Source organism: Phoxinus phoxinus, assembly GCF_949152265.1.
Source record: "Phoxinus phoxinus genome assembly, chromosome: 1".
Taxonomy (NCBI): Eukaryota; Metazoa; Chordata; class Actinopteri; order Cypriniformes; family Leuciscidae; genus Phoxinus; species Phoxinus phoxinus.
In genome coordinates, this window is record NC_136876.1 from 4,289,584 (window position 1) to 4,316,274 (window position 26,691).

General features: G+C 42.5%; 3 protein-coding genes across 3 annotated transcripts in view; 2 read left to right on the plus strand and 1 right to left on the minus strand.

The window, feature by feature from the left end:
- Window positions 1-457: 457 nt before the first annotated feature.
- On the minus strand, window positions 458-1,539 carry LOC307003241 (E3 SUMO-protein ligase ZBED1-like; the record flags this gene model as incomplete). The annotated part of the gene is made up of 3 exons (XM_079621446.1): window positions 458-917; window positions 1,111-1,306; window positions 1,395-1,539. 3 exons carry the CDS (start codon window positions 1,537-1,539, stop codon window positions 458-460), a joined length of 801 nt encoding a protein of 266 aa, XP_079477572.1.
- Window positions 1,540-8,451: 6,912 nt separating this feature from the next.
- On the plus strand, window positions 8,452-18,357 carry LOC306999569 (uncharacterized protein). Its single transcript, XM_079614383.1, has 4 exons — window positions 8,452-8,505; window positions 9,764-10,051; window positions 15,246-16,948; window positions 17,067-18,357. Exons 2-3 carry the CDS (start codon window positions 10,018-10,020, stop codon window positions 16,925-16,927), a joined length of 1,716 nt encoding a protein of 571 aa, XP_079470509.1. The 5' UTR covers window positions 8,452-8,505; window positions 9,764-10,017; the 3' UTR covers window positions 16,928-16,948; window positions 17,067-18,357.
- LOC306999735 (uncharacterized protein) overlaps window positions 8,626-26,691 on the plus strand; it is a 501,826-nt gene continuing 483,760 nt past the window's right edge. The window contains exon 1 of the mRNA XM_079614659.1: window positions 8,626-8,769. The gene's annotated coding sequence lies outside the window, so the exon portion shown is untranslated. The remainder of the gene's footprint in view (window positions 8,770-26,691) is intronic.

Consider the following 26,691-nt stretch of genomic DNA (forward strand, 5'->3'; position numbering starts at 1 on the left):
GTTTGTCATGCTATTTGGAGAAATCCATTTAAAATCACTGCTAGTAGGCGTTCCCTCTCGGGAGCAAATAGAGTGTTGCGATATGTGCATTTTAAAAAAAATTGGAGAGGGCGGGTCTTTTCTAAAATTAGGAAAGATCCTCCGCTATACCTTTAATATATAAATAGATTTTTTCTTAAAATGTATACATGCATGTTTGTATATTTATATATACATAATTATTATACACAGTACACAAACATATATGATGTAAACAAAAACTTTTATTCTGCAAACGATTAATTGCGATTAATCATTATGCATCCCTAATATAAAGTCATTACGTGTCAATGCACAACAGTTAAATAAAGTGAACTTTGTGTGTCTTACGTAGAAGTTGTTGCTTCTCTGCGAGAACCACCTTGGCCATTGAGCACCTCTTCATCCACACAACAATGGTTCGGACCTTGGCCACCCACTAACTCACTGAATTTAGGGAGTATAGACTTTGTGCTGCTAAATTAAGTGTGTGGGCGAAACAGCACAGTTTCACAAATCGCATGTGCTTAATAGCCACATCCATGTTGGCAGCATTATCTACAGTGACTGCTACAATTTTATCAGATATGCCAAACTCTGACAAAACATCACTAATTTTCTCTGCAACAACACAACCGGTCTGTGCTTTGTACACAGCCTTTGTTTTTAGCACTTTTTGCTGCATTTTGCCCTCTGCTATGTAGTGTGCTGTGATGGTGAGGTAGTGGTCCTGTGTGATGCTACTCCAGCCATCACATGTGAGTGCAACAGCGCTGACTTCACTGAGCTCTGTAATAACATTAGCCTTCTCAACCTTGTACCACGATGGGATTAATGTGTTTGACAGGTAATCCCTGGAAGGTGGTGTGTATTTGGGGTTTAGAGTTTTCACCATGTCCCTGCAAACATAAACAAACATGTAATGTTGCTGTTACTGTTTAGGGGAGAGTTTCCCAAAACGATAGTTGCTAACTAAGTTAGCAATTTTGTTGGTTGCAATGCTATTTCCCATTGCCTAGCAATTATGCTTTTGGGAAACGCACCGTAGTTCAGTATCAATTAGCTTAGCTCGATCGTTATTGCTTAACTAACCTAAATGTTGGTGATTCCACCTCTGAAAAGGGATGCAGCTTTTTCACGATGTGTGCAGTGACCTTTCTGTGGCACTCTTCTTTTTGTTGCACCGACATCTTCCCCCATCTTCCCCCTATGGTGAACGGAGTAGGCTCAGCACATCGCGGAGTCGTGGAGTCATGGCTAACGTTTGCAATCTCAGGTCGTAAATTGTCTATGAAAAAATACGTGGGCTAATTTGTTAGCTGCCTCAATGTTGGCGCAAGGCATATTATTTATTGTATATGTATTGTTTTACTTACCGGATTCGGACTGCAGTGCAGTCACTGCGGTGCCAGGCTGGGGGTTAGAGCCAGAGGAAGAGGCCGCGGAGGACGGTCGGCGCAGCGCGTCAAAGACGGGGCACACATTTATTTGTACTCCATGGAATCGGAGGTGCTTTATCATGTTCGACGTGCACCCTCCGATGCACGAAACATTCTTGTCACAAATATTACATTTAGCCGAGATTGCGTTATTTTTTGAAAAGTGAAGCCACACTTTGGACCGCCGACGCACGCTATTCATGTTTGACTCGCGCGGTTATGCCAACACTTCCGGTGGACGCTTCTTCTTCGTTGGTGTTCAGCGGTTTCTTCTTCCGGTCGGTGGACTGTGAATATCGAAACTAGGAATCGAAATTTTAACTTTTGAACGATTCCGGGAAAATCGAAAAGTTAGTCCCGGTTCCAATCGATACTCGATACCCACCCCTAGTCACGGGTGACAAAGACGCTCGGTGAGCGGAACCTTCTCCCGAGTGCCGAGTTCCTGGAGGGAAGCAATTGCGTGCGACAGCCCCACTCCGGTTCCGGGTGTTACCGAAAATATTGTCAGACCTGATTAGCGCTAATGCACTGCAGGTGCGGGAGAGCGAAAAGCAGCGTCCCCGCGAGCTTTCTTTTTGTTAAGCTGAGGATAAAAAGGACATTGAGGGAGAAGAGGGGGCAGTCAAGGAAGAAGAAGGAGTTTGAGTTCGTGTTGAAATCAGGACGGGGATAGGGCACAGTTATCGTTCTCAGGACCGCAGCGGGTGGAGAGAGTCGGACGTTGGCTTGTCACGGGGAAACTAGTTGGGAGTGATCTATGGAGGCTTGCGGGATCAAGCTATCGGCTGGTTCGACACTGTGAACAGAACACGAGAAAGTTAAGTGAATATTTTCTATCTGCAATCAATTGAAAAGCGTGAAGAAGAGAATGTGAATGTGAACTTTACCGTTGAAGAAGTCATATGTTTCAGAGTGTACTGAAGAGAGACAGAGGATTGAATATTCCCCCCTGGAGTGTGTTTAATGGAGTGAAGCCGCCGATCAGCCTTATTTGTGTGAGTGAATTGCAGTGCCTTTACTCAAACTATATACATTGATTCATTGTGGTGGATTTGAAGTGGACACGAGTGTGGTGTGCTTTGCTGGGAAGCAGCTTCAGCCTTTATACACCTTTGGGAAAAAAAACCATTAAACCTCTCTTCATTGAAACCCAGAGTGTTACGACAGATCTGGTGAAGTAATGCCTTGCATTCATCGTGAATTGACTGTCTGAACAGTGAAGATTATCTGGCTGGTGGAATTCCCATTCAAATTCCCTCTCTCTGCTTGGGATTCCTAGGAGACTGTGGAAAAGGTGATTGACGAATGTGTAACTACTGAGCACCGAATGTGTAGCTATCACTGGAAGAGGAGTTTTACCGGTTACCTACTGGTTGAGGCCTGAAGTGTGCAGCTATCGCTGGAACAGGGGTTTCACCGCTTACTTACTGCCTGAGTCCTGTAGTGTGCCGCTATCGCTGAAAGAAGAGTGCTCACCTGACTATCTACCTTCAGAGTCTTGAAGTGTGCAGCTATCGCTGGAAGAAGAGTGCCCACCGGACTATCTACCTTCAGAGTCTTGAAGTGTGCAGCCATCGCTGGAAGAAGAGTGCTTACCTGTCTATCTACCTTCAGAGTCTTGAAGTGTGCAGCCATCGCTGGAAGAAGAGTGCTTACCTGTCTACTTACCTTCTGAGCCCCGAAGTGTGCAGCTATCGCTGGAAGAAGAGTGCTTACCTGTCTATCTACCTTCAGTCTTGAAGTGTGCAGCCATCGCTGGAAGAAGAGTGCTTACCTGTCTACTTACCTTCTGAGCCCTGAAGTGTGCAGCCATCGCTGGAAGAAGAGTGCTTACCTGTCTACTTACCTTCTGAGCCCTGAAGTGTGCAGCCATCGCTGGAAGAAGAGTGCTTACCTGTCTACTTACCCTCAGAGTCTTGAAGTGTGCACCCATCGCTGGAAGAAGAGTGCTTACCTGTCTACTTACCTTCTGAGCCCTGAAGTGTGCAGCCATCGCTGGAAGAAGAGTGCTTACCTGTCTACTTACCTTCTGAGCCCCGAAGTGTGCAGCCATCGCTGGAAGAAGAGTGCTTACCTGTCTATCTACCTTCAGAGTCTTGAAGTGTGCAGCCATCGCTGGAAGAAGAGTGCTTACCTGTCTACTTACCTTCTGAGCCCTGAAGTGTGCAGCCATCGCTGGAAGAAGAGTGCTTACCTGTCTATCTACCTTCAGTCTTGAAGTGTGCAGCTATCGCTGGAAGAAGAGTGCTTACCTGTCTACTTACCTTCTGAGCCCTGAAGTGTGCAGCCATCGCTGGAAGAAGAGTGCTTACCTGTCTACTTACCCTCAGAGTCTTGAAGTGTGCAGCCATCGCTGGAAGAAGAGTGCTTACCTGTCTACTTACCTTCTGAGCCCTGAAGTGTGCAGCCATCGCTGGAAGAAGAGTGCTTACCTGTCTACTTACCTTCTGAGCCCTGAAGTGTGCAGCCATCGCTGGAAGAAGAGTGCTTACCTGTCTACTTACCTTCTGAGCCCTGAAGTGTGCAGCCATCGCTGGAAGAAGAGTGCTTACCTGTCTATCTACCTTCAGAGTCTTGAAGTGTGCAGCCATCGCTGGAAGAAGAGTGCTTACCTGTCTATCTACCTTCAGTCTTGAAGTGTGCAGACATCGCTGGAAGAAGAGTGCTTACCTGTCTACTTACCTTCTGAGCCCTGAAGTGTGCAGCCATCGCTGGAAGAAGAGTGCTTACCTGTCTACTTACCTTCTGAGCCCTGAAGTGTGCAGCCATCGCTGGAAGAAGAGTGCTTACCTGTCTATCTACCTTCAGAGTCTTGAAGTGTGCAGCCATCGCTGGAAGAGGAGTGCTTACCTGTCTATCTACCTTCAGTCTTGAAGTGTGCAGCCATCGCTGGAAGAAGAGTGCTTACCTGTCTACTTACCTTCTGAGCCCTGAAGTGTGCAGCCATCGCTGGAAGAAGAGTGCTTACCTGTCTACTTACCTTCTGAGCCCCGAAGTGTCCAGCTATCGCTGGAAGAAGAGTGCTTACCTGTCTATCTACCTTCAGTCTTGAAGTGTGCAGCCATCGCTGGAAGAAGAGTGCTTACCTGTCTACTTACCTTCTGAGCCCCGAAGTGTGCAGCTATCGCTGGAAGAAGAGTGCCCACCGGACTATCTACCTTCAGAGTCTTGAAGTGTGCAGCCATCGCTGGAAGAAGAGTGCTTACCTGTCTATCTACCTTCAGAGTCTTGAAGTGTGCAGCCATCGCTGGAAGAAGAGTGCTTACCTGTCTACTTACCTTCTGAGCCCCGAAGTGTGCAGCTATCGCTGGAAGAAGAGTGCTTACCTGTCTATCTACCTTCAGTCTTGAAGTGTGCAGCCATCGCTGGAAGAAGAGTGCTTACCTGTCTACTTACCTTCTGAGCCCTGAAGTGTGCAGCCATCGCTGGAAGAAGAGTGCTTACCTGTCTACTTACCTTCTGAGCCCTGAAGTGTGCAGCCATCGCTGGAAGAAGAGTGCTTACCTGTCTACTTACCCTCAGAGTCTTGAAGTGTGCAGCCATCGCTGGAAGAAGAGTGCTTACCTGTCTACTTTCCTTCTGAGCCCTGAAGTGTGCAGCCATCGCTGGAAGAAGAGTGCTTACCTGTCTACTTACCTTCTGAGCCCCGAAGTGTGCAACCATCGCTGGAAGAAGAGTGCTTACCTGTCTATCTACCTTCAGAGTCTTGAAGTGTGCAGCCATCGCTGGAAGAAGAGTGCTTACCTGACTACTTACCTTCTGAGCCCTGAAGTGTGCAGCCATCGCTGGAAGAAGAGTGCTTACCTGTCTATCTACCTTCAGTCTTGAAGTGTGCAGCTATCGCTGGAAGAAGAGTGCTTACCTGTCTACTTACCTTCTGAGCCCTGAAGTGTGCAGCCATCGCTGGAAGAAGAGTGCTTACCTGTCTACTTACCCTCAGAGTCTTGAAGTGTGCAGCCATCGCTGGAAGAAGAGTGCTTACCTGTCTACTTACCTTCTGAGCCCTGAAGTGTGCAGCCATCGCTGGAAGAAGAGTGCTTACCTGTCTACTTACCTTCTGAGCCCTGAAGTGTGCAGCCATCGCTGGAAGAAGAGTGCTTACCTGTCTACTTACCTTCTGAGCCCTGAAGTGTGCAGCCATCGCTGGAAGAAGAGTGCTTACCTGTCTATCTACCTTCTGAGCCCTGAAGTGTGCAGCCATCGCTGGAAGAAGAGTGCTTACCTGTCTATCTACCTTCAGAGTCTTGAAGTGTGCAGCCATCGCTGGAAGAAGAGTGCTTACCTGTCTATCTACCTTCAGTCTTGAAGTGTGCAGCCATCGCTGGAAGAAGAGTGCTTACCTGTCTACTTACCTTCTGAGCCCTGAAGTGTGCAGCCATCGCTGGAAGAAGAGTGCTTACCTGTCTACTTACCTTCTGAGCCCCGAAGTGTGCAGCTATCGCTGGAAGAAGAGTGCTTACCTGTCTATCTACCTTCAGTCTTGAAGTGTGCAGCCATCGCTGGAAGAAGAGTGCTTACCTGTCTACTTACCTTCTGAGCCCCGAAGTGTGCAGCTATCGCTGGAAGAAGAGTGCTTACCTGTCTATCTACCTTCAGAGTCTTGAAGTGTGCAGCCATCGCTGGAAGAAGAGTGCTTACCTGTCTATCTACCTTCAGAGTCTTGAAGTGTGCAGCCATCGCTGGAAGAAGAGTGCTTACCTGTCTATCTACCTTCAGAGTCTTGAAGTGTGCAGCCATCGCTGGAAGAAGAGTGTTTACCCGTCTATTAGCACTCCCAAATACTTAAATACATGCTCTTACTCATACTCTTCTTTTCTCTTACTCATCCTCCTCTTCTTACTCCCATACTCTTCCTCTTCTTCCTCTTACTCATCCTCCTCTTCTTACTCCCATACTCTTCCTCTTCTTAGTCTTCTTCCTCCCACTAAGCAAAATTATGTCCAAAAGACGCCTTTTCAACGTCTTTGTCACAAAAGTCGGACGTTGATAAGACGTCCACTGAGGAGCCAGAATGAACGTTTTTATGACGTCTTTTTTTGACGTGTTCTGCACGTCCGATTTAGACGTTCACCGAACCTTCGTACAAGATTAAAAACTAGTTCAAATGTGGCCATTGTGGACATATTTTCAACATCATTTATGGTCTCATTTAGACATAATCACTTTGACTATTGCTGTCAGATGATCTTAGTGAGAATTAACAGAGGTTTAGAATGTTGATATTTGTTTGTTTAAGAAAAAAAAAATATATTTTTTTTCAAGTGTTTCTTAGGTTTGAGAAGAGGTAATCAAGAACCATCCCATCTAACGGGAACGTCAAATATTGATCATAGAATTATCTTCAATCTAACGTTTAAACAACAGTATTTAATCAATCACAACTGTACATTCAGTGTACTGTTACAGATATTTCCAGTCAGAGAAACAGAGGAAGCTCCCAAAAAAAGTTGCTTTATTTTATGATTTTATTTTATTTTATTTTATTTTATTTTATTTTATTTTATTTTATGATAGTCCGGCATAACGAGATGAGTAGGCTACTGACAGATAAAATAAAAACATGATTGTGATGGCCTTCATGATTGGTCTGATTTCAAGCGTTCACTGTTTTTTTACTATGCGTATATTCAAGCGGTTACTATGGTAATGGTTAGCGCGCATAGTCTTTTGCATCGCTTATTTATACTATATTAAATATTTCTACCTTATACAGAATCCACATCGGATCACAAACAGAAGGCATTCAAACATGAAAGTGAGTTAAATTATTTGAAAAGTCTTTAATGCTGACAGAATTATCTGGCGCTCCCGTCTCCTGACTCAGGGAAACCCCGCCTCTGCTTGTAGCCACTCCTCTAGCCCGAGCTGGCCCGCTTTGGACCAAGGTATTCGACGGGCCTGAAATCCTGGCCGTTGGCCTCGAGTAAGCCCGATAAAGCCCCGGAAGTGGCAGTGGAAACGCAACTGGCCCTGGCACGCACTAGCCCGGCCCGGCCCGACCCGACAGTGGAAACGCGGCTATTAATGCTTTTCTGTTCCATCTCGAATAACGTGGCGCTTCCATAACACGTTGTTTCCCATAACAGAGAAGTAAAGCGCTGTTTCTCTGGCTTTTTCCAAGGCTCATTAAAATTGTGGCTTGACTTGATACACAGTCTAATGGTCTAATTCTAAAATAATCAAAATTTTCAAAATTGCTGTAGCAATTGTATGGGCCTTATGCGTATTCCTATTTGAGCCAATGCAGATGGATGAGGAATGAGCAAAGTTATTTCAGAGCAAGATCACCCCGAGTGTAAAGCCAAACGTGATTGGTTGTAGCGAGAACGTGCTGCGATTGGCCAGCTCAATGTGGCCGTTATCTGATTGGCTTGAGTACGCGGTGGGTGGAGTCCACTTATTTGGGGATTTCTCTGCACGTGGACGCTAGAAGTGTTTCAAAATCCACAAATGCGTGCAGCTTTTTACAAATGCACAGGTTCACAAATAAATGCCAGGCAGAGTTGTGTTTGTAAAATAATAAAACATTAATAAATATTTTTTTATCTGCAAATCTCATTTAATTTATTTGTGAATTTCATATTTTTTTGTGAAACTCTTTACATTTGTTTGTGGATCTTAATCTATTTATTTGTGAATTAGATTTTTTTGTGTGTGTGTTTGTGTGTGTGTGTGTGTGTGTGTGTGTGTGTGTGTGTGTGTGTGTGTGAAACTCTTTACATTCATTTGCTGGTCTTAATCTATTTATTTGTGAATTTGATACATTTTTGACTTTTTTAAACTTTAAAACTTTTAAAACTTTAAAACTTTAAACTTTTTTAAAGTTTTTTAAACTTTAAAAAAGTTCCTTTCACCTTTAGTAACTGGAGTCACTTCAGTTCTAAAATAATAATAATGGAAGTCTACTAGTAAAGCTGAATCTGCGTGGCCCTGATTGGCTGCAGGGGTTTCCCGTGCGCGGGTGCGTTGGAGGCCGATGACGTCACCGCTCGCTCACGCCGACTCTTCAGCGTCGAGTCTTCTGAGGCGAGGAGAGCAGTTCACGGTATTTCTCATCTTTACACAACCATCAAACACACTTTATACAGTTTGTTTAAGCGACAGACTCATTTCTGTATTGTTTTCATCGATCACAGCGATACTTGAGCGTCTTTTCTGGCGTCTTCTCACTGAAATAAACATGTAGTGCAGCAGCAGCGAGCATGAGGAGAACATGTTGAGTTCATTCAGACCTGAGCGAGTTTGTGTTCGTTTGTGTGATTGTCTCGATGTTTGGACTGAAAACTGTTCCTGAATGTCAAGTCAAGAGGTAAAGTTTGAGATCTGTGAGGGAAATTGATGGGAAACGATCTCAAGTGTTACACTGATATAAGTTACTTTACATTGATTGAGCCAACGTGAGACATTTAAATCAACTCTTAAATGTTAATATTAATAAATGAATAACGTTTTACTCTTGGAACAATATTGCTTTGTGATGCTATTTATTTTTAAACTTTTTATGATCGTTATCAATTTCAGCGCCCATAAAATGTAATATTTTAATGATTTAGGCTAAGTACTTCGTGATTGTCATAAAATCTAACTATATTTAGATTCAAATGTACATATTATGCTGCTGTGGTTATTTATCTGTAGTGGTTTATGAAGATAAATATCATATTAGTGATTGATGTTTTATCAATGTCATATTTTTTCTTTCAGTAGAGCAGTTTTACAGGCTTTTATCATGTATCCTGACTCAAATAATGTGTTTCTAACAGCAAACACTCAGAATAAAGTGAGATGATCTGCTGATGATCCTGAATGGCTTGTTGAATGAGTGTTGATAATCTGAGGCTCATCAATATTAACAGATCTGCTGAAAACACTCTTTATTTCATGACAATAGTTCCTGTTTTCACCTCATTTATTATGCTGATGTCTCCAGATCTCCTGTAAATTGACACTTAAAGCTCATTTCATTGGTGTCAGCAGACTGAGGGGATTAGTTGGCTACTGTATACGTTTATTTCTGTGTGTTTTCTTACTAATACTGAGTGTTGGCTACTATGTACGTTTATGTTTTTAACTGTTTTTCTTACCATTATTTATATTTGGAAGAATTTAAATTATTTATTATTTTCTATATTTCTAGACACCTGTATTTTAATGAAGAAGCAGAATAAAGTTAGGATTAGCAATAAAAATAATGAATTAATTGGCATCACTGTGTACGATGAATAGATAGACAGAGATAAATGCTTAGAAGTGTAATTTATTATAAAAACAAACTCAGTGATTTATATTTTTGATTTTGGCAGATCAGCTCCTCCCACACTGGAATTCATCATCAGTGAAGCTCCTCCCACGCTGGAATTTATTATCAGTGAAGCTCCTCCCACAGTAATTCATCATCAGTGAAGCTCCTCCCACTGTAATTCCCCAATAAATGCTGTAAATCCCCGTCAGCTACAAGTGAAGACGAGCATGAAAGCATCAGGAAGAGCTGAAATCTGCAGAGACTGAGTTTATTAAAGAGGACAGTGAGAACACGAGTGATCCAGAACCCTGCAGAATGAAACACACTGAAGATCCTGAAGAACAAAGAGGTTGGTGTTTATTCTTCATTCATTCATGATGCTGGAGAACATTCATGTTAGAAACATTCAAGCACTTCATCACATTTAGATAAACAGTTCAACTAATGGTACAGAATGTTCTGGGTTTTTCTTCAACAAATGGTCAGTAAAAGGGAGATTTGAGACATTTTTACATTGATTGTTAACATCAGATCAAGCTAAATACTATTTTACATTTATTTTATATCTGGTTTCCAATTTGCATCAGCATTACCAGAATTTTAGTCATTTTCAACATAATTTTTTATTTTTTTTAGGAACAATCAGTAAACACCAAGTTACTGATAAAGTTGTATTTGTCAAATATCATACAAGTTATTCATAGTTATAGAGATTCTTCTTACAGTAACTTTGGTAACAGGGTCGATGCATGTAGTCAATGCTACATGTAACCCGCAGCTACCCGTTTTATGGCGTAATAACTTGGGTACATGTGATCTATTTGTGTCTCGGACCAGATTACAGAAGGTAGGTTCGAATCACTGGAGTAAAGGAAATTTATAACAGAAACTAAAGAAAGAAAGCAACTCAGACTCAAATGTAAATGTTAATTACTAAGAAATTAAATATCTTGTTATTACGGAAAAAAATGAATTGAATCTTTTGACAAATAAAATGATATAAATAAACAAATAAACAGCAATAATAAACAGTAGTTCAGTTCACAATTGACACCTCAGTTCAATTTGGACATTTAGATTTCAAAAATCAAGATTTAAAACCAGATTTCACAATTCAAAAAACTGTGTCCAGATTAACAAAAGAAAAACAACTTCGGGAATCAGATTCAATGTTCAGCTGTCACTGAATATTTTTAGTTCAGTTCCGGTTCAATAGGAAAAATCCAACGATTGATCCAGGGAAAATCCAGAAGAGCAAAAAAAAACAATATAGCACAGTTCAGGGTGAGTATATTTTGTAGGGGTGGCTCTATACCACTTTTTCATGTCCGATACCGATACCACACAGTTGAGTATCTGTCGATACCGATCTATACCGATACAATACCATATATTCCACACAGCTGACATGATAACTTAATAATTAAGTCCCTCCAGAAAAATGCTGAGTTTTTTTGTGATTGTTGCGGGCAAAAATCCTTGATTATGCGGCACGTTTTCTTGAAAAAAATGTGATGGAATATGCGGGATATTTATGCAATTTTATGCGATGAAATTGCGGGAACTTGCAAAAATTGCGGTTTGATGAAAAAGAGAGAAAAAAAATGTTCCCCCAACACTCTATTCACTAGGCTACTACTTTAATGTGAAGAGTAATTTCTTATTACTTCCTATGATAAGCAAGCATACTACCACACATAAAGTGCTGGGAATATTTCAGTTCTCATCTTGTTTTATTTCAGACCTTAATAAACACATGGCTCAAACTTACAAAACATTGATGAGTCGAACAAGTTCTGTAGCTTTACAAAATGAATATGCTACAACTTCTGTAAAAATGACAGTCTTTTGCGTTTATGTTTGTTGGCAAATGAGAATGATTTGCGGGCTTCATCATGGTTTCATCTGCATCGCGGGGTTTGCAGCTTTTCAATGATGTCGCGCAATTACATCACTTCATAACGTTCCCATGGCAACAGGGCAAATGACTGCGCTTGTGTGAAGTAAACGCAACATTTTTCAACTTTCTGCTAAGATATGTGACTTTTTGCAACGAAAATGCGGGGATTATGAAATCATGCAAGCCCGCATATTTTGCGCGCGGAAATCTGCAATTTATGCGGCGAAAGTGCGGCGTATTTGAAAAAAATATGCGGACTTTAACTGATTTTGCATTGAATCATGCGATCGCATAATCGGGTTTTTCTGGAGGGACAATTGCTGAGAGTGCTCGCTTACCTCACTCACCTCTAGCTACCGTTCACGTGATGCCAGTGTTGCCAAGTCCGCGGTCTCTCCCACCCCGAAACGCGATTAGCTATTTTTAAGAAGCAATTGGGCGGGATTTGTATGTGAAAATCTGGCAACCCTGATGTTGCTCATATCTCTTTACGGCATGTCTCTCAGGTGTTGTTAAGCATTTGTATGACAATTTAGGACTAAGGGACGTGATCGGGTTATACTCCCGCGATTCATGCAATATCCGATCCAGTGATTTTGGCCAGTATCGGACTAATACCGAATATCGGATCGGCGCACCCCTAATATTTTGTCCTATCAGTTCAGCAAAACAATAGATGTTTTAATTTTCCAGGTACGCTCAAGTAGATGGTTGGCTCGCCATGTCCAAACCACAGACGCCTGTCCACGGCAGGGACAGATCAGGACTCAATAGGCAACGATCTCGATGAATTCAGAAACAGAAGAAAAACGAGAGAAAACAAAAAAAACCTGGCCTTGCAGAAACAAAGCCAAAAATAATCATTATTCAGCAGTTCAATAAACTTTAGATTAAATAAATTGTCTGTTTTATCACTCAATTTCCTATGCACTTAACATGCATGCTAATCAACCATATGTTCACTTTTAGTACATTGAAACCTATGTACACAGCTAGCAAAGCTAGCGTCCCATGTAACATGTCTTCATAAATAACATAACTACTTAAACAAATATACATAATAATATGAACCGTTAAACTTTATTTACACAGTTATCATGAAACCGTCTTTAGATGCATGTCTGTCACATTACATTTTAAATGATAACTTTCCATATTTCAAAACCACTTGATGTATGTATATATATATATATATATATATATATATATATATATATATATAGCCTATAATAGCAAAAATGGTACTCACCAAGGAAAAAGTAAGTGAAAGAGAAAAATAAAATAGTTTTCTTTTGGTTTGGCCTTAAAGCTACAGTGTGTGATTTTTACCCCCATCTAGCGGTGAAAAGGTATATGACCATCCAGTGAATATTAGTTTCTGTTCCTCTCAATTCCGATTTTGTTTTAACTCCTACGGTGGCCAATGTAGTCCAAGATTAACATGGCTTCCAGTTCGACCTCGTCCATGAGTGTTCCTTCAAGTGATGAGGTTACTTTAGAAAACTATTATAATTTGCAGTAATTTAATTTGTCAGTTAACATATAGCCTAGGTTATCTATGTAAAATGAATAATAGTTTTATGTTTTCGTTATTTTTTTACCATTTCATTGCTAACATCAGCTATCAGATAACTATTGGAAACTATGATAAACATTTTCATGATTCTTTGATGAATAAAAAATTAAAAAGAAAAGCATTTATTTAAAAACGAAATATTTTTTAACATTACACACGTTTTAATGTCACCATTGATAACTTTAATGCATCCTTACTGAAAAAAATAATCTGACTAACCAACACATTTTTGAACAGCCGTGTACGTAGGCCTACATTCAGTAGGTTATTATTTATTGCAATATAAACACTGGAGTGATCAACAAGGTATCTCTTCATTTACCAGTCGAATACGGAGCAACTTTCTGCTCTTATGTTTACTCCGTGCACTGTCAAGGTCTTCATCATATTTGTTGTGGTACCGGTCTTTGCAGCAATTATTTCACCGCAAATACTGCATCGTGCGCTGTTGGCATCGAGCCTTTTGATCGACTTTTCCACATCTTTAAGGTATTGTGTGCTCGCGTCTCATATGAATATGTGCGTGGAGAGTTTGTGTGTGTGTGTCAGTGCGTGTGTCAGTGTGTGTTTGTGCTCGCGTCTCATATGAATATGTGCGTGGTGTGTGTGCTCGCGTCTCATTTGTCTTGTTGATTTGCCTGTTGTGTTGCCGTCTTAATTCTCTTTTTCGCTTCCTTGGCGTCTCTGATACATATTCTCGAGAATAAGAGTGGTCTTCCATCAGCAACAGACTTTCAAAAAGGCTTTCAGGTTTTTATATAGCAGTCTCAAGCAATCCCCCTCTTCACATTTGACACGGTGCCATCGGGTGTTAAAACGCGAAAGGCAAAGCGTGAATTAACGGGTATGTCCCTCTTTGGCTAATGTACTTTCAAGATGGAGGGGCAACATGGCGACCGGCATTCAAACCCCTCACCCGTATGTATTTTCAATGGCATATTATACACTCACGAGAATACTTTATTACTTGAACGAAGTAAATATACATTAATGAGCACATATATTTTTGAAATAACTAAGTGTTTTTAGCTAAGAATAAACTAAAAAAGTTACACAGTGTAGCTTTAATCTAGATGGTTTCAGTCTTCTTTTAATGTTTGTTTCTAACTTTTCCCATTCGTCTCGATCTCTTCTTCTGTCGGCTTCCACTACATTTAAAGTGTGACTTGTAAGGATATTTTTCACTAAAATAATCTATTTTTAAAATTATTTTGATTGTCTTTCAGGAGTTATGAACAAGATGCACTGTCTTGCGTCAATCTGCGTCTTTTTCTCATTAGTCACACTCTCTGCTGCTCTCGTTTTGGTTTCTTCGCGCTGTAAAAACGAACTCACTTCCCGGAGGTGGGACTAACCTCCGACCTCATCCAATCAAATCTTTCTTTGGCCAATTTCTTTTTCTAGATTTACTTTTGTAATATCATATAAAACTTAAATTTCTTATCGGTGTTCTTTTGTTATTAATACTAAACAGATATTAATAGTCAAGTCAAGAATATTTGTATAGTGCTTTTCACAATACAGATTGTATCAAAGCAGCTTCACAGTATTAAATTAAAATAATAATAAAACGTCCATGTTTGGTAATGCTAATCAATAGTATTATTCATTGATTAATTAAATTGAATATCCCCAATAATAAAAATAAAATAATTATAATTACTTTTAATTTAGTCCGTGACCTGGGTTACATGCAATTTGTGTAAAATGGACTGAGATTATTTTCTTGTCTTCCCATCATGCATCAGAAAGAGCCCAGATGATGTCACTTCCTGAATGTCACAGTTTTAAGAAATGCTCTGTTTTTGAAAAGAGGAAAATCATGTCAGGAGTAACAGTGTTGAGTGAAACATGTAGGACTAACATGTTCATTTAAAACTAGTTAAAGCCACAGCCACTCACTTCATAAAAAGGCATGAAATTATCATAATTTATTATAACAGTTGTCTACTTTCTACCATTACATCAGGGCTCACTTTCATGTCCTTTCACTTTATATTTCTCTCTTTGAAGATAATTATTTTGATGTACTAAAAATTAAATGTAAAACATTTTCTTTGATTTTAGACCTGATGGAAGTGAAGGAGGAGAGTGAAGAACTGAGAGAAGTGAAGGAGGAGAGTGAAGAACTGAGAGAAGTGAAGGAGGAGAGTGAAGAACTGAGAGAAGTGAAGGAGGAGAGTGAAGAACTGAGAGAAGTGAAGGAGGAGAGTGAAGAACTGAGTGAAGTGAAGGAGGAGAGTGAAGAACTGAGTGAAGTGAAGGAGGAGAGTGAAGAACTGATGGAAGTGAAGGAGGAGAGTGAAGAACTGAGAGAAGTGAAGGAGGAGAGTGAAGAACTGATGGAAGTGAAGGAGGAGAGTGAAGAACTGAGAGAAGTGAAGGAGGAGAGTGAAGAACTGAGAGAAGTGGAGGAGGAGAGTGAAGAACTGAGAGAAGTGGAGGAGGAGAGTGAAGAACTGATGGAAGTGAAGGAGGAGAGTGAAGAACTGAGAGAAGTGAAGGAGGAGAGTGAAGAACTGAGAGAAGTGAAGGAGGAGAGTGAAGAACTGAGAGAAGTGGAGGAGGAGAGTGAAGAACTGAGAGAAGTGGAGGAGGAGAGTGAAGAACTGAGAGAAGTGAAGGAGGAGAGTGAAGAACTGAGAGAAGTGGAGGAGGAGAGTGAAGAACTGAGAGAAGTGGAGGAGGAACATCATGTCCAACCTGGAGAAAAACCTTTGAGTCGCTCAAAGACTAAACGGACTAAAAATACATTTCTAAAGAAAAGAAGAGCCAATAAATCTTTCACCTGCACTCAGTGTGGAAACAGTTTCACAACCAAACAAAGTCTTGAGATTCACATGAGGATCCACACCGGAGAGAAGCCGTTCACATGTGATCAGTGTGGGAAGAGTTTCAGTCAATCATCATCCCTTAATCTTCACATGAGGATCCACACCGGAGAGAAGCCGTTCTCATGTGATCAATGCGGCAAAACATTTCTCCGTGCATCAGTCCTGAAGAGACACCTGACAGTTCATACAAAGGAGAAGCCGCATTCATGTTCTGTGTGTGGAAAGAGTTTTTCACAGCTGAACACTTTACATAAACATCAGAAAATTCACACTGGTGTGAGAGAGTACATGTGCTTTGAGTGTGAGAAGACTTTTACTACAGCGAGCGATTTAAAACAGCACCAGAGGATCCACACTGGAGAAAAACCTTACAAGTGTTCACACTGTGACATGAGATTCAGTCACTCATCATCTCTGAAAACACATGAGAGGATCCACACTGGAGAGAAACCTTACAAGTGTTCACACTGTGACAATAGATTCAGTCAGTCAGCACATCTGAAAATACATGAGATGATCCACACTGGAGAAAAACCTTACAAGTGTTCACACTGTGACAAGAGATTCAGTCACTCATCATCTCTGAAAACACATGAGATGATCCACACTGGAGAGAAACCTTACAAGTGTTCACACTGTGACAATAGATTCAGTCAGTCAGCACATCTGAAAACACATGAGAGGATCCACACTGGAGAAAAACCTTACAAGTGTTCACACTGTGACAAGAGATTCAGTCAGTCATCACATCTGAAAACACATGAGATGATCCACACTGGAGAGAAGCCGCACACGTGTGATCAGTGCGGGACGAGTTTCTCTATTAAAATGAACCTGAAGCTACACATGAAGATCCATACAGTGGAGAAACCACATAAGAACTACAACCTGGTTAAGAACTACAGGAAACTATGATCTCTGTAATTGCAAACAAAGGTTTCTGTAACAAATATTAAGTTCTGCTTTTCTGATGTATCAAATACTTGTCATGCAATAAAATGCAAATTAATTAATTGAAAATAATACAATGTGATTTTCTGGATTTTTGTTTTAGATTCCGTCTCTCACGGTTGAAGAGTACCTATGATACAAATGACAGACCTCTACATGCTGTGTAAGTAGGAAAGCCTGCAAAATCCCCACTGTATTTGCTTGAATGTAAACCGGAGATTGTGATCAATAAACCGCAGGTTTTTGTTGTTTTGACTGCATCTCAGTGTGTGCTTTATGGACGTGTATCGGGAGAGACTGCTCCGCTAACCTCAAGGCCTAAAGAAAGTTTTAAAGAAGATAAGCCTCAACAATTATTGAAGAAAACTCGCACTAGAGATCGATCGACGAGATCGAAAGGACTGTACTATGAATTATCTTCTCAAGAAATCTTGGAAGCTGTGCTGTTCACAGCCGAAATGAATCGGCGATTTATGAATAAACAACGCATCAGCTGTGAGTACGAGAGTGTAAACAAGCAGCACAACTGATCAATGAATCTTTAGCCGCGTTTCCACCGAAATTACCCGGAACAATTTGTCCCAGGAACTTTTTTTTGCCCCAGACCGGTTGCCAGAAAGCACTCAATACTTAGTTGGGGCTCCTTTTGCCTGAATTACTGCAGCAATGCGGCGTGGCATGGAGTCGATCGGTCTGTGGCACTGCTCAGGTGTTAGGAGAGCCCAGGTTGCTCTGATATACCCCTTTTCCACCAAGGCAGAGCTGGTGCTGGTTCGGAGCCAGAGCCTAGTTTGAAATCGGTTCTTTGTTTTTCCACCGCCAAAGCACCAGCTCCGAACCAGTAAAACTGGTTCTTAAGTAGCACCAAATCATTGCAGGGTCTAGAACGGAGCCAAGTAAGAACCGCTTGCGTCAGGGGCTGGGGGCGGGGTTACCGTGACCAACACGACGAATAGAAACTTGTGACCGCCATTTTTAAATAGCAGCTAGTCGAGCTAATAGCAGCTCGATTATAATATACGTCTATGTAAGTTACGGCGCGCTGCACGGACGCGTTGGATTCCGATGTATTTTTGCAATCCCATGAGCATCCATAGTATTGCAACGTCCGTTATTGTTGATTGCTTGTTCGAGATGCATCGGAGCGGCGAGGACCGATCGGAGCTGCGGTAGTGTTTGGAGAGCATAGGACTCCTTGTGCTTTTAGATCGCTATCGCAGTGCTTTGATGTCGATTCTGCAAGAAGCCGATGCATCTCGAACAAGCCTGGCGTGTTTGTGTTTGGCGCTACCGCACTAGCGGTTGCTGGGCAACATGAGACGTATACAGTGACGTAAGATCTGGCTCTGTTGTGGCTCTCTAGCCGGTGGAAAGGCAAACCGGTTCTTAGTAAGCTCGTCAGTTGAACCAACTCTGAACCAGCTCTGGCTCTGGCTCTGAACCAGCACCCGGTTCTTGTTGGTGGAAAAGGGGTAATAGTGGCCTTCAGCTCTTCTGTATTGTTAGGTCTGGCGTATCGCATCTTCCTCTTCACAATACCCCATAGATTTTCTATAGGGTTAAGGTCAGGCGAGTTTGCTGGCCAATTAAGAACAGGGATACCATGGTCCTTAAACCATCAGGTACTGGTAGCTTTGGCACTGTGTGCAGGAACAGTCACAGTCACTGACTGTGGAAACTTTACACTGGACTTCAAGCAACGTGGATTGTGTGCCTCTCTATTCTTCCTCCGGACTCTGGGACCTTGGTTTCCAAATGAGATGCAAAATTTGCTCTCATCAGAAAAGAGGACTTTGGTCCACTGTGCTTTATTAAATCCAGAGTCAACGCAGCCGTCAACCAGGACATTTTCAGAGCACTTCATGCTTCCTTCATTTTCCAGCAGGATTTGCACCTTCCCACACTGCCCAAAGAACCAAAACCTGGTTCAATGACCATGGTATTACTGTGTAAGTACTGTGTGATTTCATGTAATATTCTAATTTTCTGGGATTTTCATTTCGTGGGTTTCATAAGCTGTAAGCCATAAACATCAAAATGATAACAAATAAAGGCTTGATATATCTCACTTTGCATGTAATGAATATAATATATTAGTTTCACCTGTTAAGTTGAATTCTTGAAATAAATCAACTCTTTGATGAAATTCTAATTTTATGACCAGCACCTGTACATGGTTGAACTGGACCTTGTATCAAACTTGAAATTGATTGTATCCAAACTCCCATACAAGCTCCGCAAAGGTGGCGGACAGTAACTTTTGAGTCATTCCAAAGAATGAATACTCATATTAGATTTCTAAATCTTGTAGAATTTCTGGAAATTCAGTCTGAGATTTTACGCCATCCAGTCTTCGGAGATATCAAAGATCCTACTCCTGCTAAAGGTACAGTTGTAAAATTCAGAGCAACCACCCTGAGGAAACGAGCCGATGACCAAACTAGCAGAGAGGCATCTAAAGTGTAGCTGCAAGCAGGCACCCATGTTGCTGTTTTGACCTCATGTAGTTTTTGCCAAGGTAACCATGCACTAACTGACTGCAAAATACACACAAACACACACACATAAATCTACATTTGAAAGAAACTACTTGTGGATTGATTGGAATAAATCAATGCGTGGGAACTGAAGCTGTCATGAACTCTTCTTGCTTACAAACCTTCTGATCGAGGTTGAGGATTAGATGTTGACAAACCAGTATATCTATGCACATACATCTTTACCATTGTCAATGGAAATTCAAAAAAGCAGATTTTGCCAAACCCGAACTTCACAGAACCAAAAGAAACGCCAGTCAATAGTGCACTATTATCAGCTGATCGTGCAACAGGGGCCAGTTGGGAATGTGCACTAGAAATCATGCCAGTCCAAGTTAAAGTTGCTAAAGGCAATAAGATCATCAAAACTTACGTCTTTCTTGATCCAGGCAGTTTGGTGACGTTCTGCACTGAGAATCTCATGAATCAGCTGAATGCCAAAGAACTGAAATTCTTCTGAGAACAAGCTATGAGCTCACAGGACTGCGCACATTTTATACCCATTTCAAGGTCTTCAGTTGCTCTTCCTAGTAGTTTTCCACAGACCAAGAACCCATTACTGCTAGCTTTGATTTATCGCTAGCTGATCCTTAAGCCCCCTGAATATTTAGTCTTCAGCTGACATTTACCTTTTCTCCTCATAATCCTTTTCAGGAAAGTCATGATTATATTGCCTGATAAGCAGATCTTGAATATTTCAATTCCAAACAAGATTTCAATGTCAGCGTTGATTCTTTTCAGTTCGATTTCATTTCATTCAATTGCCAGCAGCCATATCACCCTGTAGCCCAAGACTGGTTTCCCACTGAAGCTAAGCGGGGCTGAGCCTGGTTAGTGCTTGGATAGGAGACCTCCTGAGAAAACCAGGTTGCTGCTGGAAGAGGTGTTAGTGAGGCCAGCAGGGGGCGCTCACCCTGTGGTCTGTGTGGGTCCTAACGCCCCAGTGTAGTGACGGGGACACTATACTGACAAAAGAGCGCCGTCCTTCGGATGAGACGTTAAACCGAGGCCCTGACTCTCTGTGGTCACTAAAAATCCCAGGATGTCTTTCGAAAGAGTAGGGGTGTAACCCCGGCATCCTGGCCAAATTTTCCCAGTGGCCTCTGTCCATCATGGCCTCCTAATCATCCTCCTATATATACTAATTGGCTTCATCACTGTCTCCTCTCCACCAGTAAGCTGGTGTGTGGTGGGCGTTCTGGCGCAATATGGCTGCCGTCGCATCATCCAGGTGGATGCTGCACATTGGTGGTGGTTGAGGAGATTCCCCCTTCTATGTAAAGTGCTTTGGGTGTCCAGAAAAGCGCTATATAAATGTAATGAATTATTATTATTATTTATTTATTAAATAAGGCCATTTTTCAAGATCATGGTGAGTGTATAGGTTCTCTTTTGACACAGGGATCTTGGGTTGAGTGTATACTTTAGGCTATTTGGGTCTCACTCACTTCACAGGGTAATTTCTGTGTGGTAACGGGGAACTTCTTGCGAGAATAAATACTTTTATAAAAGACAATTTGACTCGGAGTGTCTCTTACGCAGTGATGATGATTAAAGACAAAGTTTTTGCCACAACAGGCTTGCTAAGTCTGGACTTTCTGATGGCCTTCAGTGTTATTGACTCGACCACACTTATTGCTCTAAGTTTCAAATTGATTCAAATCTAAATTAAAAACTTGGCACAATATTTTAAAGTGGGGAATATGTTTATCAGACACCTAAAGCATTACAAATATATAACAGTTATACAAAAGACATTTGTCATTACATAATGTACAGTTAAGAGTCATGTAATTATGTAAAGATTATGTAAATGTTCTTTTTTGCTTTTTTGGAAATCCAGGGAGGCGAACAATATAGCCAGAAAAGACATACATGTGAGAATATTTCAGGTGGGGATCATCAACGTTTGTTTATTCGACATCTTACAGACTAAAAATACAAAAGTTAGAAAATATATATTAATAGGGTCCATAGGGGAGGAGTTCCAGTGATCCAATGTCACCATTTTTAAAAATTGTTTGGTGTTTATTTGAGTTTTTATGCACTATACATCTAGCCTGTTAATACCAGACTCTGCTACTTCACTTTGCTTCGTAGACAGAGTCTGGAATGGCATAATAGAGAAGTGTTTTCTCTCTCGCTAGGGGGCGCTTCTCTGAAGTTTAAAATCATTGGTTACCCGTAAGCCAATCAGATAAGTTTAGTCAGGACGTATGTTATGCGCCTGTACAGCCGCATCGAACCACAGACATCATGCATCGAACTCAAATCTATGATCGAACTTACAGTGTAAACACATGATGATGCGAGCAAAATACCGGAGTGAACATGGCTGTAAACGACTTTTACAGATTATGCATCGTTAATCTACGCATCCACGGTACAATCACGCCTCTAAACTTATTTTTGACAGAGTGAAACAAGAAAATATTTGTAGCCAACTCTCAAATTTAGGATTAGATATTTTAAACACAGCCAGTGCTGCTGCTAGCCATTTCGGTGCCCTAAGCATAATTCCTTTATGATGCCCTCTACCCCGAGAAGCTTCATGAGGCACACACGCCTCTCTTGCTCTCTCTCTCTCTCCCTCTCTGCCGTGCACGCGCTACGCGGTTTGGAGCACAGTCTCTGTCTCGCGGGCACGCTCGCTCTAGATTCCGGAGAGTTTAACTAATTCGCGGGCTTCAGTGAGCCGCTATCAATATGCGGGAGACTCCCGGAACACTATTTTTTTGGTGCCTCCTCAGCTCTTGGTTCCCTACGCACAGCGCGTGGTGGGAGCGGCGGCACTGGTTCTCCATAACAGAGCGAATTGCATCCCGTGTCTCGTTTCGGTTTTCGATTTCTCTAACCTACAATGTAAAACTCGGCGCTTAGCGTCTACGTCACGGCTCTCAGCCCGCCCTCTGTTCGTTGATTGGCCCGGCCGTCCGAAGGCCGGTGGAACACTGAAAGATAGGCCGCTATCTCAGACTGAATACAGGAGCGAAATGAAATTAGCGGAAGTAGGAAGTCTGATGTAGACAGGCTACTATACATCATCGAATCATGACAATCCTCATATCTATCAATGCAAAGATGAAGATAAAATGGGGTGGATTGTGTCTGTAGGATGTATTGTTCAGATTCTATGTAGGTTTAAAGTTTTAATTTTTCACAGACGAAAATCAAGCACGGACAAAAAAGATGATACAAAAAATCACATATGGGCCAATAATTTGTGTGGGGAACATCAAAATTCATTTTCTAGACACCTTAGGGATTACAAAAAAATAATCTTGCAAATCTGCCAAACCAGCGTCCACTGCATCCCTGAAATTTGTTTCACGATTAAGTGAACTTTCCATAGACTGTTTAACATCCTGTTCATTAGACTGTACTTTTTAACTAAGGGCCAATAAATCCACCTTTAGTTAATCAATTTCTGTGTGCATTGTTTGTACAACATTAACCTTCAATCCACAGCTTTCGTCATCGTCATCATCACTTTTTTCGTCATCATCAGAAATATACATGGAACTTAGCATAGATGTTATTTCAGGAGCTGGATTGCGTCTAGTGACAAATGGGCCCGCTCTGAAATCTGCTGCTTGGGTCTTATCAGACTTGGACCTTAAATCAGGTACATCATTATCCGTCAGAGATGCTCACAAGTCTCTGAGCTAAAGTCCATGTCAAGTTCAAGTCTTTGACCTTGAGTCCAAGTCAAGTCTCAAGTCTCTGAGCTCGAGTCCAGGTCAAGTCTCTAGTCTCTGAGTTTGAGTCCAAGTCAAGTCTCAAGTCTCTGAGCTAGAGTCCAAGTCAAGTTCAAGTCCAAGTCTCTGAGTTCGAGTCCAAGTCAAGTCTCAAGTCTCTGAGTTCGAGTCCAAGTCAAGTCTCAAGTCTCTGAGCTAGAGTCCAAGTCAAGTTCAAGTCCAAGTCTCTGAGCTAGAGTCCAAGTCAAGTCTCAAGTCTCTGAGCTAGAGTCCAAGTCAATTCAATTTCAATTTCAATTTTTTTTTATTTGTCACATACATAGTAATACACAGTACGATATGCAGTGAAATGCTTACACGACTGCCATTGACCATAAAAGAGTATCAGTATAACAGTATAAAAATAAAATAAAATTACAAAAAAAAATAAAAAAAAAATAGATGAAGATATGAAAATATAAATATAATATAATCTAATATAGATATAATATAAATATGTAGTGCAAAAGTGTACATGAGTGTGGCCAGGGTGACCATGGATACCCAGTCAGTGATGGATATTGCAAGAATATATTATTAGTCCTGTGTTGTGTTGTGGTTGAGAGATCTTATCGCCTGCGGGAAGAAGCTCCTCCTCAGTCTCTCTGTGTTGGCCTTCAGGGAGCGGAAGCGCTTTCCAGACCGCAACAGGGAGAACAGACCATTGTTAGGATGGCTGGGGTCCTTCACTATCTTCCTAGCCTTGATCCAGCACCGCTTGTTGTAAATCGAGTGCAGGTCAGGGAGCTCGGCGCGGATGATGCGCTCAGCTGATCGCACCACCCTCTGTAGAGCTCGTCTGTTCTGCGTGGTGCTGTTTCCGAACCAGGTTGTGATGTTTCCCGTCAGGATGCTCTCTATGGTACAGGAGTAGAAATTTCTGAGCACCCTAGAGGGCAGTCTAAAGTCTCTCAAGCGTCTTAGATGGTAGAGACGCTGCCTAGCCTTTTTCACCACGGTGTTGATGTGACAGGACCATGATAGATCCTGCGTGATGTATACACCAAGGTATCGAAAGCTGTCCACTCTCTCCACAGGGCTCCTGTTGATGACGGGGGTCTGGTAGTTCCTCTCCCGCTTTGTACAAAAGTCCACTATCAGCTCCTTTGTCTTGCTGACGTTCAGGAGGAGATTGTTCCTCTGGCACCAGCTCTCCAGATTTCCAATCTCCTCTAGGTAAGCCGACTCATTGTTGTTCGTGATCAGGCCCACCACGACAGTGTCGTCAGCAAACTTAATGACGGTGGTGGAGCTGGTAGTGGCCACACAGTCGTAAGTGTACAAAGAGTACAGCAGGGGGCTCAGAACACACCCCTGGGGGGCTCCAGTGCTGAGAGTGAGTGAGGCTGAGACATGTCCGCCCATCCTTACTGCCTGTGGTCTGCCAGTCAGAAAATTGGAGATCCACTGACACATTGATGAGTTAAGTCCCAGGTGCTCCAGCTTGGTGGTGAGTGTGGAGGGAATTATGGTATTAAAAGCAGAGCTATAGTCAATGAAAAGCATTTTCACATAATTCCCTCTCCGGGTGTCCAGGTGAGAAAGAGATGTATGAAGGAGATGAGAGATAGCATCATCCGTAGAGCGGTTTGGACGATAAGCGTATTGTAGTGGATCCAATGTGTCAGGTAATGATGAAATGATGAAGTCTCTGACCAGACGTTCAAAGCACTTCATCACCACTGAAGTGAGGGCCACAGGGCGATAGTCGTTGAGGGAAGCAGGATAAGGTTTCTTCGGAACAGGAACAATGATGGACTCTTTAAAGCATGTGGGGATCACCGACTGAGATAAAGAGATGTTAAATATCTCAGTGAACACAGGTGCTAGCTGGTCTGCGCAGGCTCTAAGGATATGGCCTGAGATGCCGTCTGGTCCTGCTGCTTTCTTGGTGTTCACTTTCCTGAAGGCTCTCCTCACATCATGCTCGGTAATGACGAACGCGCCCCCGGTACCGGCATTGTTGTTCTCCTGTCTGCAGCCGTTAGCGCCGCTAGCATTAACATCGCTAGCGTCTTTAGCTGCAGCCTCGAAACGAGCATAGAAAATATTCAGCTCATCTGCCAGAGTCGCGTCCGCGTTCGTCATACCGGTATTTTTTACTTTATAATCCGTTATTTTCCGTAGTCCCTGCCACAGGCTCCTAGAGTCACTCTGTTGAAGTTGTGACTCTAGTTTCCTCCCGTAGCGCTGCTTCGCCTCTTTCACCGCCTTCCGCACGTTGTATGACGCAGCCCTGTACAGTTCCATGTCACCCGACACAAGTCCCGTGTTATAGGCAGCGGTGCGAGATCTCAGAGCGTCGCGGACGGTTTTATCCACCCACGGCTTCTGGTTGGGAAACGTTCTGATCGTCTTTTTCTCCACGGTGTCTTCCGCTAGTTTCCCAATGAATCCCACAACCGCTTCCGTAAACACGCTGACGTCATCACCGGAGCTGTTCCTGAACATGTCCCAGTCTGCGTCATCAAGTGCGTCCTGCAGCACAGCCACCGATTTGTCCGTCCAGCACACGACCTCCCTCTGAACCGGAACTTCCTGTTTCAGCCTTTGTTTGTATTTTGGCATGAGGAAGATGGCTGCGTGGTCTGATTTACCAAACGGGGGGCGAGATTGTGCCCTGTAGCCGTCCTTGACCATAGTGTAGCAGTGGTCCAGTATCCTTTCGCCCCTGGTGGGGCAGGAAATGTGCTGGTAAAAGTTTGGCGCTGCGCGTTTGAGGTTGGCACTATTAAAATCCCCCGACACAATAAGTGCAGCGTCCCGGTGTTGTGTCTGGTGTTGTGTAAGTGCCTCATGCAACTCACATAAGGCAGTGTCCGTATCCGCTTGTGGTGGAATATAAACGGCACTGATTATGACTGATGTAAACTCCCGAGGAAGATAAAAAGGGCGGCACATGATGGACAGTAGCTCCAGATTTGGTGTGCAAGAAAGTGTGAGAGGAAAAACGCTCGCGCTGTTGCACCAGCTGCTGTTCACCATTAAACACACGCCGCCTCCCCTTGACTTCCCCGAGTCCCGCGTCCTGTCCATGCGGTGAACCGAGAAGAACTCGGCCGGCTGGATGGCGTGGTCCGGCACCGCTGGATTCAGCCATGTCTCGGTGAAGCAGAGGAGATTGCAGTCCCGAATGTCTCTCTGGAACTTTATCCTTGCCCTGAGGTCATCGAGTTTGTTTTCCAGTGACTGGACGTTGGCGAGCAGGATACTAGGCAGAGGTGTGCGGTGTGCACGAGCTCTCAGCCTATTCCTGAAGCCAGCTCGTTTCCCTCGTGGCCGCCGCTTCTTCGCGCCGCGTCCATTGTTTTCCCTCAGAATCTCATTCGGCCAGCTCGGGTCCAGAGTTAAAAACATCGAATTGTGAGTACATAATCCACCAATAGAAACAAGAGTGTCTCTATCATATCTAATATACTCAATAGTAATCATTTACTGATTTAAGATGCTAAAA

What these genes read in the sequence shown, in the direction of transcription:
- LOC306999569 (XM_079614383.1), top strand. Translation starts at nt 10,018, where the DNA reads ATGAAACACACTGAAGATCCTGAAGAACAAAGAG. An exon ending in AGATCCTGAAGAACAAAGAG is followed by an intron (nt 10,052 to 15,245) that starts GTTGGTGTTTAT and finishes CTTTGATTTTAG; the next exon opens with ACCTGATGGAAGTGAAGGAG.